The sequence below is a fragment of the Heliangelus exortis genome, chromosome 16, assembly GCF_036169615.1.
Source record: "Heliangelus exortis chromosome 16, bHelExo1.hap1, whole genome shotgun sequence".
NCBI classification, from domain to species: Eukaryota; Metazoa; Chordata; class Aves; order Apodiformes; family Trochilidae; genus Heliangelus; species Heliangelus exortis.
This window is the reverse complement of record NC_092437.1, coordinates 15,856,873-15,871,314: the sequence shown is the minus strand read 5'-3', so window position 1 is coordinate 15,871,314 and position 14,442 is coordinate 15,856,873. Positions and strand designations below refer to the sequence as shown.

The 14,442-nt window shown below is 51.6% G+C and overlaps 1 protein-coding gene and 1 long non-coding RNA gene across 4 annotated transcripts; both read left to right on the top strand.

Annotated features, from left to right (window-relative positions):
- The first annotated feature begins 1,714 nt into the window (after positions 1-1,714).
- Positions 1,715-2,971, top strand: LOC139803546 (uncharacterized). Its single transcript, XR_011729044.1, has 2 exons — positions 1,715-2,127; positions 2,733-2,971. It is a non-coding gene; the product is annotated as an uncharacterized lncRNA (long non-coding RNA).
- Positions 2,972-5,680: 2,709 nt separating this feature from the next.
- LOC139803545 (uncharacterized) lies at positions 5,681-9,683 on the top strand. 3 transcript variants are annotated; one of them, XM_071759797.1, is made up of 5 exons: positions 5,698-6,306; positions 6,449-6,589; positions 7,206-7,367; positions 7,578-7,667; positions 8,240-9,683. In XM_071759797.1, the coding sequence occupies exons 1-5, from the start codon at positions 6,235-6,237 to the stop codon at positions 8,789-8,791; spliced, it is 1,017 nt and encodes a 338-aa protein (XP_071615898.1). In that variant the 5' UTR covers positions 5,698-6,234; the 3' UTR covers positions 8,792-9,683. The 3 variants fall into 3 exon arrangements, with proteins under 3 accessions (XP_071615899.1, XP_071615898.1, XP_071615897.1); XM_071759798.1 differs by lacking the exon at positions 7,206-7,367 and having other exon boundaries at positions 5,681-6,306; XM_071759796.1 differs by having other exon boundaries at positions 5,699-6,306; positions 7,206-7,667.
- Positions 9,684-14,442: the final 4,759 nt, after the last annotated feature.

Here is a 14,442-nt window from a genome sequence, read left to right as displayed (position 1 = left end):
GAGGCCTTGAGCAGCAAAACTGCAGCTGCTGCCGCAGAGCAGCATGGCCCCTGCCTTGCCTGAGGCGCAGGAATGCCAGGGAGAGCATCCCCAGTGCCATCCCAAGAGCCAAGTAGCCCCAGGGTAAACGGGGCTGTTCTGACTGAGATGCAAAGAAATCAGGGCAAGAAATGCAGCCAAAACCAGAAGATCTATTCAAAGGTTCCACTGCAAAGCCTATGGCAAGAGGGATCGCTGGCCGTGTACTAAAGCAGAGCTGCCAGCCCGGGCCTGCCCTGACCCCCAGAATGAATTCTGAAGCTTTGTCCCCAAACCACCCACTCCAGAGGATGGAGAGGAAATAGCGCAACAGCGCAGAGCCGCCCCGCCACCCACAACTCGGGCGGGAAGGGCTGAGGGGCAGAGGTGGTGCCAGGTCCACCGCGGCCCCGGCCGCTCCCTGCAAGAGCCGCCGGGGCGCGATCGCTGAGCGCGGGGCTGCGCCTCAGGCGAGGCGGGAGCGGCCCCAGGCGCGGGGGAGGCGGCGGGAGGCTCCGCGCTGCAGCACGGGACCGTGCGGGCTCTGAGCTCTGTCCCGGCCAGGGCTGCGGCAGCTTCCCGGGAGTAGTGCCGGGTCCTGCGCTTGGGTCACAGCAACTCCATGGAACGGTGCTTGGGGAAGTGCGGCTGGAAACGCCCCGGTGGGAAAGGGCCTGGGCGGGTGAATGTGCGCCAGCACAGTGCCAAGGATCCACCAGCATCCTGGCGTGTGTCAGCCACACTGATACAGACGGGGCAGTGGTGGGGCTTTTCGCATGTTATTCTTGTGATTAGACATAGCAAGGGCTGATTTCCTAAGAGATCTGGCAGTTCAGAAAATTCAGAAAATGAAAGAATGTAATTTGGACCAATCCGAATGTTAACTTTCTTTTAATCTCTCAGAATAAAAATAACTGCTTATACTTGAGCATTGTAGAATAGAAGGGTTTACCAAATAAAGGAGCTGATGGAATAAAAATAGTTAACAATGGCCATGCTCAGCTGTAGCTGCCAATAAACAATTTTGTGACAAAAATGTCTTGCACTTCCTGTTTCCAGTAGAAATCTGGGGCTTTTCTTAAAAGCAAAGTTTTTCTTTTTTGAAGAACCTTTCTGAATTTATCTAGTTGCTTCTAAGCCTCGACAAAAATCAAAGTGCCTGTGACCAAACATTATTAAACAACCCAAACTTAGAAGATCTAAACTGCTCAGTTCAGCCCAGAAATAGGAAATTTCCTAAAGGCCACACTAAAGTTCTTAAGATAGAATACTTAACCAATTTCAGGCTACTCTCTGTGTGCACATTCATGTCTGACACAGTACAATGTCAGCAAATAATTTTTTTTTGTTTGCTTGTTTAATTTGGGGTGTGAAGTATTGAATTATTCCTTGAGCACAAGAACAGTGAGGAAAGAATTGACAGCAGAGCTACAAGAGGTGGAAAGAAGGAGACCTTGGCTGTAAGACAGAGAAATAGCTGCCTGCCCCGCACAGCATGGAAACAAGAAACAGCAAATAGTATTAGGAATCTTGGTACATTTACAAAATGTGAGTGAGGAAAGGCTTGAGAAAGCAATACATGCAGTAGGTGAACATAAAACCTCAGTGAAAAGTAGCACTTCTTGAGCTTTCTCTGGTTGTGCTGTGACTCCAGGTCATGTTTTAAGCAAAAGAACCAACAAGGAAAATGTTGATGGAAAAGTGCTGAATTAAGGAAAATAATGGAAGTTGTATCAGTCCTGCCTCTTGCCTCCTGTTCAGGAACATTTTCAGTGTTCTTCATACTCATTTCTTCAGTACTGTGTGTGAAGCTTGTCCGATGAGAGCCCCAGGAGCCCCTGTCAGAAAAGAGGCACCCAAAGGGGGCTGCCTGCAGGTGAGCCCCTGTCCCCCAAAACAGGATGGCATACAGCACATGGGTGATGTCATGGGGTGATGTCACACTGCAGTGACATGGCAACGCCATGATGTGACCCCAGGACAGGGCTATATATAGCCTCTGGCTGCAGCCCAGCTGTGTTCCAGAGCAGGATCACAGCCTTAAGAGAGTTCTGGGAAGAAGCCATGGAGCACTTTGCCCCTGAGAGCCTCTGAAAGGCAGATGCAGTGGTGAGCACAGTGGGAAAGAGGAGAGAGGTGAGCAGTGAGGGGATGGAGATCCTCACTGTCATCTCTTGGGCACCGAGTACAGCAGCCTGCATGACCCCCATCTGCAAGAGTACTACCCCCACAAGGACAAGGCTTAAGAGAGAGGAATATGTTACCAAGGAATACAGGGCTCAGCCCTCTCACCCCCTTCTACAGAAAACAGCTCCTGCTGCTCCCACCTGGTGCCACAGGAGTCGGAGCCACCAGAGGGGGGATGCAGGCTCAGGGTTTCTTCTCTGCTGGAGGGGCTGTGAAGCTCAGAGATGCTCCCCGTGGGTGGGAAGTAAGGCAGGAACTGGGCTGTGGCTGGGAGTTTGGAAGCGGCCCCCTGCTTGTGTGAGGAGCTCAGCAGTGCCTTTGTCTCTGCTGTTCTGGAACATTCTCTGAACATCTCTCCCAGCTTCACCGGCCCTCTGGTTACTTCAACCTCAGAGACCCATACTCTCACCTCCTGGGCATGGAGTACAACAGCCTGCATGACCCTCATCTGCATGAGTACTACCACTGCAAGGACAAGGCTTAAGAAAGAGGAATATGTTCCAGGGAATACAAACCCGTTCCTCCAGTGGATCTGAAGGCCCCTGCTCAGGCAGGAGCACAGTGCAGAGCGCTGCATGTGAAGCTTATCCAAGGACAGTCCCAGAAGTCCGTATCAGAAAAGAGGCTGTGAGCTGGGAGGGCCTGGGCGATGTCCACAGGAGCTGTGTGTCAAGAAGAGGTGTAGAGTTCCTGGGCAGCTTCCAGCAAGCAGGCAGCAGAACACTGACTTTACACCCTGTGTTCTCAATAAGGAGTTTGCTGCCAAGTGCTTGCTTGTGCCTCCCTCCATTCCAGTTCTCCAGGGCCCTCCTGTCCCTGGGCTTTTCCTGGCACTCAGAATGGAGCTGATGGCTATGGGCAGAGCCACAACTGCAACCTCCACCCCTACAAAAAGCAGGAAGCAGCAAGTGACAGCCTGGTGTCAGCTCCTGGGAAAGGCTACCACAGCTCCCTGCCCAATTAAGGCATTCCCACAAAATTCTGGAAGGCATCGACACTTCCAGCCCAGCAGAGTGACTGTGGAGACCTCAAAAATCAAAGCTGAAGCTGCTGCCAAGCAGAAGCATGGCCCATGTCTTGCCACTGAGGTGCAGTAATGCTGGGGAGAGCATCCCAAGCCGGAAGGATAGAGCAGGACAGAACCATTCTGCCTGAAATGCCTGGAGTGGCCGCAACGAGGTCAGAGAGAAATGCAGCCAAAGCAAACAGATGTAGCCAAGGGTTCCAAGAGGCTCATGGCAAGTCAGGTCATTGACTGAGTACTGAAATGGATCTGTTAGCCTGGGCCTGCATTGAGTCTGTTCCAGTCAGGATTTGTCTCAAACGACAATGGGAAACTGGAAGCCCTGCCCCCCACGGGCCTCCCCTCTGCCTCAAGAAATGGCATGCTATAGTAGCAGGGGAAGGGCAAAAGAAATGTTGCCTGGAGCTCTGCACAGGACTGAACTACCAGCCCAGACCCTGGAATCCTGCATATGGTGATACTCTTTGTAATGAGTGGGATTGAATAATTTATTTGTCTTGAGCAGTCTGAAGGCCTTGAGAAGAGGTAAGAGGGAAGTCATAAAGTTTGTGAAAAGGAGCACCTTGACAGGCCCAATTTGGATACTGTTAATTAGGAGAGACAATGAGGGGAAAACACCTAGCCAAAAACTGCTAATTCTGCCAAGCCAGCAGACAGCAAACCACAATGTGGGCAACCACTCGATATAATTTTCCAGGCCAAATCAGGACAAGCAACGATTGTCTAGTAGCTGTGGTGCAGCAAGAATATGTCTTTCTTCCTTTTAAGGTATTGTCAGAGGTATTAAAAGGTATATTAAAAGGTATTCCTTTTAAGGAGGAGAGACTCTAACCCCTCACCTCTTTCTAAGATGGCACCACCACCCCCTTTCTTCTCTGCCATGAGACCAATGTGACATTGCTGGATCCTTGGGCAGTGACTTTCCTTTCTCTCACTCTCTCTTACTCTCTCCCTCTACCTTTGGGTGGTGCTTTATTTTCCCTTCCTTCTTTCTCTTTTCTCTCTCTAGGACTGGGCTAACAGCTTCTCATGGTTTAGGCCCAGCTGGTATCAACCAGGCCTCCATTCACTCACCTCCCCCCCACCATGGGACAGGGAGGAGAAAATTAAATTTCATTAATAAAGACAAGCATAGGGAAGTTTGCATTCCCTAATTACAGTAATTGGCAAAACCAGACAGGTTCAACTTGAGAAGGAAAAGATATAATTTTATCTACAAGGAGAAAGAGAAAACAGCCAGATCTTACTACCTTTTTCCCCCACCCCTCCCTTCTTCCCAGGCCTGGATTACTTCACTCCTGTTTCCCTCTCAAGGCACAGGGGACAAGGAGTTGGGTTTTAGGGTCAGTTCCCCACACAGTATTTCTAACACTTCTCCTCCTCAGGAGAGGACTCCTCACATTCTTCCTCTACTGCAAGGCGGGGTCCCTCAGGAACCCCTGGGACATGAGGAGCAGTCCCTCAGGAACTGCTCCAGCCCGGGCTGCCCACAGAGTCACTGCAGGAACAGTCACCTCCTCTGCCACGGGCTCCTCCAGGGCTGCAGATCCACATCTGACCATCTGCTATCCTGCACAGGCTGCTGTTTCATGTCTGCCCACCTGTGGCACTTCAGGGGTTACCAATCTGTATTTACTCCTTCAGGGACTGCTCCACCATGCAGGGGCTGCAGGGGGACAGCTGCCATCTCACCATGGGCTGTGGGGAAACCTCTGCTCAGCACCTTTCCCCATCCTTCACTGACCTTGGTGTCTTTGCTCTGGCATTTCTCACTCAATTCTCTACTTCTCTCTGTGGGTCCTTGTATTATATTTATACAGTTTTCATTTTCCCTTTCTTGAATATGTAACTCACAGAGGAGCATCCAGCTATCTCCTTGGCCTTGGGCAGAGGTGAGGCAGGGATTGGAACTGGGGGAGCTTCTTGCAGCTTCTCATAGGAGACACGCCTATAGCACCCCTGCTTCCAAAAAACACTGCACTACCCAAGACACAACTATAGTTTTAATGCTTACCAGTTCTGTTTGTGTTCAGTAAAAATTGTGTAGTTGCACCCAATTCTGTGTTATATTTACTTTGTCCTTGGGGAATCCAACAAGAATCTCCATGTGGGATCCAACAAGAATCTTCCAGTCTTTAGAACATAAACAGACCCCCAGACTGAATATTTATAGTCCTGTCCCAAGACCATCCACCCCAGAAGATGGACAGGAGACAGTGGAGAGCCCCTCTGGGAGCTGGCAGCTGGGGCAGGAGCTGATCCCCACCACTGATCCCACAGTGGGCGTGCAGGCACTGTGCTCAGCGGTCGGGCTGCCATTCAGCAGGACCATGAGAGGCCTGACCCAGTCCTGCCAAAAAGGGGTAGAAAGGAGAGCAAGAGCTTCAGCAGAAAGGAGGACAAGGGAGACTGGGAAGGGGGCAGTGGGGGGCCTAGGCTAAAGGGGAGCCTGAGGCAAGGGGAGGAGAGGGCTTTCCCTCAGCCTGTCTTTGTCTTCTGGTTTGTCAAGATATGAATCAGGGATGACAGCCATGGGCCAAAAATCCCTGAGTGCAGTTCCACAAGCCAAGAAGGTGTTTTGCCCATGACAGGGCACAAAGGAAAAGGGGGCAAACCTGAGCCAGAACTGAGCATCTGTGGTGTGGCAGTTCCTGTGTAGCCCCCCAGCTTTGCTTCACAGAACCACAGTGCAGTGGAGGTGGGAAGGGGCCTCTGGAGATGACCTCTCCAAGCCAGCTGAGCAAGAGTGGGTGCCCATAGGCCTGTTCTAAGAGGGCTGCCTGCAGGTGAGTCCCCCCACCCAAAATGGGATGACAGACAGCACCTGGGTGACATCACAGCAACACAGTGACATCACAGTGCAGCTACCTGGCAACACAATGATGTGACCCTGGGCGGGGGCCATATATAGCCCCTGGCTCGAGCCTAACTGTGTGGTCCACAGCCAGCTGCCTCTGGAGGTGCCAGCACGGGATCACAGCTCGAGGAAAACTTTGGAAGGAGCTATGGAGCGTTGTGCCCCTGCAAGCCTCCAAAAGGCTGAGCCACTGCTGAGCACAGCAGGAAGGAGGAGAGAGGTGAGCAATGGGGGGATGGAGAGGGCTCAGCCGGGGAGCCCGGGACACGGCGGGGGCTGCTGCGGGGCCAGAGGACAGACCCTGTCCTGACACTGCCATGCAGGAGCCTGACAAGTGGTTGTCTGTGTCTGTCTCTTCCTAGCTCAGGCCCAGAGGACAGAAGCCAGGAGAGGAAATTATACTGTCGATGGACCCTGAGCTGCTGAAGCTCCCACTGGGGGTCAAGATCCCTGTGCCACCCAACTCCAAGCCTGTCTTCACCAGGGCAAAGCTGGGGGAAAAGGTAAAGGAAGCAGCAAGGGGTGGAAAAGCTTTCTTCTGTTATGGCTCCCTGTCACTCAGAGAAGCCCCGTGGCCACCTGCACTGGGGAGTCCAGGGAAGCTCCTGGGTTCATTGTTCCGAGGGTCATGTCGGAGGACATGCCCATAGCAGTGCTCCAGGATGGCCAGAGCCAGGCTGGAGAAGAGGGTTGCTGTCAAGTCTTCCAACTACCTTGACCTTCCCAAGCAGGACAGCTTGGCACCTCTGGGCATCGCAGATCCCTTCTGCAATCCCAGTGAATTGCCAGAGGAAAAGACAAGGCTGTAGGCAACATCTCAGCTTAGCTCTGTGCAGGTGTTGTGCTGGGCTCAGCCCTCTCACCCCCTTCTACAGAAAACAGCTCCTGCTGCTCCCACCTGGTGCCACAGGAGTCGGAACCACCAGAGGGGGGATGCAGGCTCAGGGTTTCTTCTCTGTTGGAGGGGCCATGAAGCTCAGAGATGCTCCCCGTGGGTGGGAAGTAAGGCAGGAACTGGGCTGTGGCTGGGAGTTTGGAAGCGGCCCCCTGCTTGTGTGAGGAGCTCAGCAGTGCCTTTGTCTCTGCTGTTCTGGAACATTCTCTGAACATCTCTCCCAGCTTCACCGGCCCTCTGGTTACTTCAACCTCAGAGACCCATACTCTCACCTCCTGGGCATGGAGTACAACAGCCTGCATGACCCCCATCTGCAGGAGTACTACCACCGCAAGGACAACCTGGAGAAGCTGAAGAGAGAGGGCCGTGTCACCAGGGATGGCCAAGTAGGTTCGGACGCCGCGGGTCTGATCCAAAGGGATCCATCCATCCATCCATCCATCCATCCATCCATCCATCCATCCATCCATCCCCGGGCGCAGAGGGAGGAGCAGCTCCCTCCCTGCCCCTCCCTGGGGCTGCTTCGGGAAGGCGTCTGTCTGTGTGGCGGGGGTGACAGGGCTGGGCTGATCCTCCCCTCGTCTCTCCTTCCACAGGTGGTCTGCACTCTGAAGGAGTTCAACGAGTACAGGCAGTACCTGACCACGCTCAGGCAGGAGGCAGAGCAGATGTCCCGGCAGGAAGAGGTGGGCAGAGCGGGTGTTGGCGGCCCCTGCCCGCCGCACGCTGCTCGAGGGCTGCGGCTTCCCCGCTGCAGGCCGGGGAGGCGGTCAGGGCAGGGGGCAGGGCTGAGGGGGTGGGCCGGGCCTTGTGGCGCGGAAAGGAGCAACCGGCGAGAGCTGAGCACCGGCAGATGGGTGCTGGGCTGGGCAAAGCGGGCGGGAAGGGCCTGGCTCCGGCGGGGAGCCCTTCTCCTCTGCCCCGCTGGCCCGGCGGGAGCAGAGGCCTGGCCGGGACCCTCCTGGAGCCTCAGCACCCAGGGCCCTGAGCGCTTGGCCGAGCCACAACCTAGGGTCACCTTGCAGGAAAGGATTTAGGTTGGATATTAGGAAAAATTTATTTACAGAGAGGGTGATCAGACATTGGAATGGGCTGCCCAGGGAGGGGGTGGATTCTCCATCCCTGGAGGTTTTTAAGAAGAGACTGAATGTGGCACTGAGTGCCATGGGCTGGGAACCACGGGGGGAGTGGATCAAGGGTTGGGCTTCAGGATCTCAGATCAGAGGCCCTTTCCAACCCGGATGATTCTGTGATTCAGAAACCCCTGTCCCCATGGAAGGATGCCCACAAACTGCCAGGAGCCATCAAAGCTTCTCTCCTGGGAGAGCAGCGGTGGAAGCCTCGCCCAGCGAAGTTACCACCCCTGCCAAAGAAGAGCAGAGCCCGTATCTTGCCAAGCTGCAGGGTTATGCAGCACCAGGCAGAAAGGACTGGGCAGGGCAGAACCAGTCTGCCAGAGACTGCTGAAACAGTGAAGACATCACAGGGGCACAGGCAGCCAAAACCAGAAGCCTTGGCTGTAAGGGCTGTGGCAAGAGACATCGTGGAGTCTGTATTAAAGCGGACCTGTCAGTCACCGTGGCCACTCAGTTCTGACAGGACTGTCCCAAGGCCACCTACTGCACCAGGTGGAGGAGACAGCTGTCCAGCTGAGGGATCTCCCACCTCCATGGCTCCACACTTTGCTAAACAGCCCCTCCCTCCAGTGTCTCCAAAACCCCCCAGCCGGGCCCGAACACGGCGCACTGTGCTGCGCATTAAGTTGGTCCAAAAAGAGCCCCGGGAAAGCTCATCAGAAGAGAGGCTGTGAGCTGGGAGGGCTTGGGCATTGTCCACTGGAGGGGGGAGGCAGAGAGGTGTGGAGTCCCTGGGCAGCTTCCAGCAGGCAGCAGAACACTGACTTTACACCCTGTGTCCTCAATAAAGAGTTTGCTGCCAAGTGCTTGGTTGTGCCTCCCTCCATTCCAGCCAGGCCTTCCTGTCCCTGGGCTTTTCCTGGCACTCAAAATGTGCCCTTGCTGGGAGGTTCCACTTGATGATCTCCAGGGGTGCCTAACATTTCTGTGGTTGTATGATTCATTCTGTGATTATGTGGCCCCTAACAGGGCAGGCTGATCCCTATCAGGTGGGATGGTCCCATGCATAGACACAGTTGTCTCTGGTCTACAGTCATAGCTGGTTTAGGATGAAGATGAGTTTCTAGGGTCAAAGCTGCTATGGAGTCTGAGGCTGCTGTTGCTTGTGAGTTCTTGTGCTGAATTACCCATTATGCATCTTTACAAAATGTGGGTAAGGCAAGGATCAGGCTCTGAGGAGCTTCATCCTCCTCCTCCCTTCCTTTGCACCATTTTGAGGCCAATACCAAACTTACTGAAAAGCAGCAAATAGCAAATGCAGAAGTGCTGATTTGCAGCTTGAAAAAGGACAGAGAGTGATCATTGCTGTCCAGGAGAGCAGGATTAATACATCAGCCCCATGTGAGGCTTATATTTCAGGTAAAGTATTTTCACATAGTTGAGAATCTACATATATTTTCTCAGCTACTTGATTCATAGAAAAACAGAGCTGAAGAAACAATAAAAAGGGGAAAATAAAGTCTGAGAGGCCACTTTGTCAGTTATAATAATGTGCTGCAAGGTCCCAGTGACAGGAAGAAGCTGATTCTCAGAGCATGTTAATGAAAATACTGAGTTGATGCTGAAGAGTTGTTGCTAATTTTCTCCTTTCTTAACTGCCTCTCCTCTGCCCTCTAGTCCAGCACTTTGCCTAATAGGAGGAGGGGAGGAAAGGCCTCTTGAGGAGTGGCTGTTTGGCTGCTGCTCAGCCAGAGTGAGTGTGATGGATGGGGTGGTTGCTCAGCATCAGGCAGGGTGCAAAAGGGCCTCAGTAATATCTATTAAAGCAATCCGTTTTCCAAGGCTCATCTGGCAGTCACTCTTTGTCACCACACTTGTTACCTTTCTCTGACGGTAAATGCTGAGGAACTTCAAGGTATTTGAACAGTCAGAGACGACAAATCCCTACTAAGAAGAAAGTGTAAAACAGCAGGAGAAACATGTTGGCTTCATCCTGAGTGAACATTAAATACACTTCACATTTGTCTAAGGAGACAGTTAATGGGAAAACGGGCTCTTTAATTGAACAGGCTGAGAGTTTCACACAGCTGCATATAATAAACGTGCAGGAGAAAGCCATTTTTCTAGGCAGGGATCCTGGCCTGGGTGAGGCAGGAGGGAGCACTTCTACCAGAGAATTCACAGCAAATGCAAGTAGCTGGTGAGGACAACCCAGCTCGATGTTTTTCCCAGTGCAGCTCTATTTAAAGGAACAGAAAGGGGCCTTGGATCAGGTGTTCAGCCCAAAACTGGCCTAAGGCAACATGAAAGCAGCGGGATATTTTTGTTGTGTTTTACAGCCTTCTTGAAGCCCGAGGCATGCCAACTGGTATATTCAATGTGTCTAGGTCATCAGAGGCCTCTCCAGAGGGTTTTTTTTCTTGCTGGGTGACTCACTGGGAGCATTATTCACCAGGAAGCTGATACATCCCTGCAACATGCACTTGTGGTGGTGTTGTACCTTCTGCCAGTTCTTGCTTGGCAAGAAGCAGTTCATTTGATTTCATAATCCCTCGGACAGAGAGCTCAGTATTGCTGGCACCACACTGGCCCCTCCACATTTGCAGCTGACCCCAGCTGGACTGGTGCCTCCTGGATCTCTCCTTCTCCTCAGCCTCGGAAGTACAAGCAGCAATAAAGTACCAGCCCCAGTAGCCCAGGCAATACACAAAAATTGTGCATGAGGTTTATAAAAATGTCTTTTTCCTGACACATGAAGCATGCTTACGTGTGTCCATTTGCAGTTTCATCAATCTTCTCATCTCCCCTTGAATCTTCCCTCCCTGTGCACAATCCTTTAAGCTCACTCTCCAGCCCAACTGCTTCCCAGTCTTAAGAGCATCTACGATCCTGAAATTGAGCTGAGTGTTATTTTCCTTTACTTACAAGAAATGTTGTTCAGACATGGAATTCAGGAATGGAAATCCTTTCTTCTCCAGGGTGTAGAGCAGAAGGTGGTGCAGACAGCAGCATAGACAAAGCTGTCAACCTGCTTTCACTTTTACCATGCTTATTAATGACATGATAACAGGATGCAGAAAGCTGGAGCATCAAGGGAAGGGGCAGAGGTAGGAATGTAGTCAGAGGGACTGAAGGAGTCTCCTCTCTTTCCAAGCACCAGCTTATTAAACTGTCTCAAAAGCAGTGGATTTTTCCCCTTGCTCCCCAGGGGAAGCTGCTACAGAGCTTCCCATATCATGTATCAAGAAATCTCCTTATTTGCAACTATAATTTCTAATTAACTAATTATTCCTGTTCTGTAGCTTCAATCACCTCTCCCCCATGGGGCTTTATCTCCCCCATGAACAGCAACCTCCTCTCTTCTCCACAGCCATTTAAGCAGGCTACAGGAGCACGTTCTCCCTCAGCCACCTTTCCCCCTGTATCCTCACTGCTCTCCTCTCTGCCTTAGCCCTGACCCTCTCAATCTGTGCAGGGATCCAGCAGCAATGGGCACTTTGCCAGGCTGAGGACAGGAGCAGCAGCTGGGGACAGCCAGGCAGCTGCTGGGGCCCAAGGATGCCTGGGAGGACCAGGTACCAAAACAATATTGAGGTCATGCTGATGGCCTTTTGGAGCCCTCTCCTCAAAAAGCACTGCATCAGGTCCTCTGTGACCTGCCAGGGCAGATCTCCAGGTGAAGTATCACCCCATAGTGGGAACTTTTTTCAGATCTTTTTTTCCATCTCTTCTTTTGTTTTTTGCCTTGTTTTTTTTCTTTGCTCATCTTTCTCACCTCTTTTCTTTACCTGGAAGATGGGGACATCCTCAGCTTCCCCTGTCCAGCAGCAAAAAGGCAGCTGACAGGTTTTCTATCCCATAAGGGATCTGGACCAGTAGTTCTCAGAGCTGCAATGCCAGAAAATTCATGTGTTGTGTGCTCATCACCTGCATTTATTTAGCAAAAGGACAGACATGCAGCAGGTCTGGGGTTTGAAAGGCCACGAAGAGCTCCTTTCTGGCTTGCTTTGTCCTAACAACTATCCTGAAAGCTGCTGGATATACCAGGACCTTTCCGGGGCAGTTGGTACTGTTGCACTGGCAGGCTGTCAGCAAGACCACATCTCACTTGGAAACTCTGACTTGATAGACTGGGGATGCAGAGGCACTCAAAGGAGCTCTGCTTCATCACAGTAGTGTTGTGCCACATTAAACACATGCCAGGGCCTTTGATTCTCCTTTTTTATCCCAGTACTAAAGTGGAAGGTCCATTCCAGTCATAGATGATGAATTGTCAAGGACCAAGAGGCACCCTGGCTGGATATCCAGGAGAAGGGAAAAGCCACCTGCCTCAATGAGGAAAAGCCTTAATTACAGGAGGAGGAAGAAGTCATGGCTAGGAGAAGAGAGAAGCTGGTGCTTGAATCCTTGCTGTGACCACACTGGCTGGCTCAGTGCTGGGCAGGTTTTCCTGGAGGGGAATGAGGAGGCTTCTCTGTGTCCGTGCAGTTCCAGCCAGAGGTAGTCTGGGGAAGGGACTCCATGAGATGTGCTCTGCCCATGACCTAGCTCAGGGACTGCACGTCTCTTAATTTCCATCCACCATAAAAAAATTATAGGACACTGGGCATAAGAGTTAAATAAGTGTGTTCTGCTGCATCTCTAACATAAGACTGGGCATATTGTTCCCAGTAATAAAGGAAAGAGAACAATTAGCCTTAGAGAGTATTAACATGTTGAATGTGCAGTAATACGGATTTGTGTGGCAAATCTCCTTAAAAGACACCAGAGAAATGAGGCTGGGTTTTCCAAGGTATTTGCAATGCTAATGCTTGGACATGCCACACATCTGGTGATATTGTGGGTACAGGGTTGGCCAAAGAAAGAGGAGTTATTAAATCGAATATAAGCTAAATAGCAAATGAGTAATTTACAAATACACATGCAAAGTAAATGGTTCGGGAATTTTTAAAAAGAATTTTTTAAAGGGTGATCTCTCTTACTTATCTTGTTTCTACTAAGTCAAAGGGATTGTGAGTTTGATTAATAAGCTGTCAGGGTTTGCCTGTTAGTAGTTGTTATATTAAAAAGAAAGGGTATTAAATTTGTGTCTTGTTGCTTTTGTTGGGGGAATAACATACTTCCTCAGGAGCCAATCTTTGACTGTTTAGAAAGATGGACCTTATTAAGGAACAGGTATTTAAATACCTCATCTTTACCCAACGGTTCACACTCCGGCTAAATCCACTGGAGTCACTAAAGTTCAAAATTCACTGTTTTCTGGTGTTTCTTGGTCTATGTGCAATGCGACAGAAGGTGCCAATCTGGGAGCCATCAGAGAGGTGTCCCCACAAGTCACTCCACAGCAGATTCCATGGGCTGGGATGAAGGCAAGGAAGGAGCTCAGTGAGGAGGCTCCATCCTGCTGCTCCTGGTGTACACAACTTGCAGAGTCCAGAGCTCGCTGGCAATTTTCCAGCAGACCAGGTATGCAGTGAGAAAGGGCAGCTCTTCAGCACTGAAATGTATTACAGGGACACGCAGATGTTGATGGAATTCCAACGGCAAACTGCTGTATTTTTCCACTGGGGTAACCTGGAGGGGAGCACAGACTCCCCTGTAACAAACCAGCTCAGCAGCTGTATTTTTCAGGGCTTACAGGTTTCTGTCTCCTTGGCAGATTGTGCCCAGCACTGGGAGCTGATGGGCTCTGGGAGACCTGGCTCCAGACACAAGTTTCTGGGTCCAGACTCCCAGTCTGTCCAGAGTTAGAATCATTGAATCATACAATTTTCAGGGCTGGGAGGGACCTTTAAGTTCATCCAGTTCCAACCCCCCTGCCATGGGCAGGGACACCTCTGATCAGGTTGCGCAGAGCCCCATCCAGCCTGGCCTTAAAAACTTCCAGGGATGGATGGGGCTCCCACCACCTCTCTGGGCAACCTGTGCCAGGGTCTCACCACCCTCATGGGGAAGAACTTCTTCCTAACTTCCAATCTCAATCTCCCCTCCTCTGGTTTGAATCCATCCTCCATGTCCTGTCACTACTGACATCCCAAAAGTCCCTCCCCAGCTTTCCTGTAGCCCCTTCAGACACTGAAGGTCACAATGAGGTCTCCTCAGAGCCTTCTCCTTTCCAGACTGAACAACCCCAACTCTCTCAGTGTTTTCTCAGCAGAGCTGCTCCAGCCCTCTGAGCATCCTCGTGTCCCTTCTCAGGACGCAGTCAGCACCTCCATGTCCCTCCTGTACCAGGGGCTCCAGAACTGGATGCAGGACTCCAGGTGGGGTCTCAGGAAAGGGGGAGAATCCCTCCCCTCGACCTGCTGGCCACACTTCTCCTGATGCAGCCAAGGACCTGGTTGGCTCTCTGGGCTGCAGGTGTACACTGATGGCTCATCTGGAA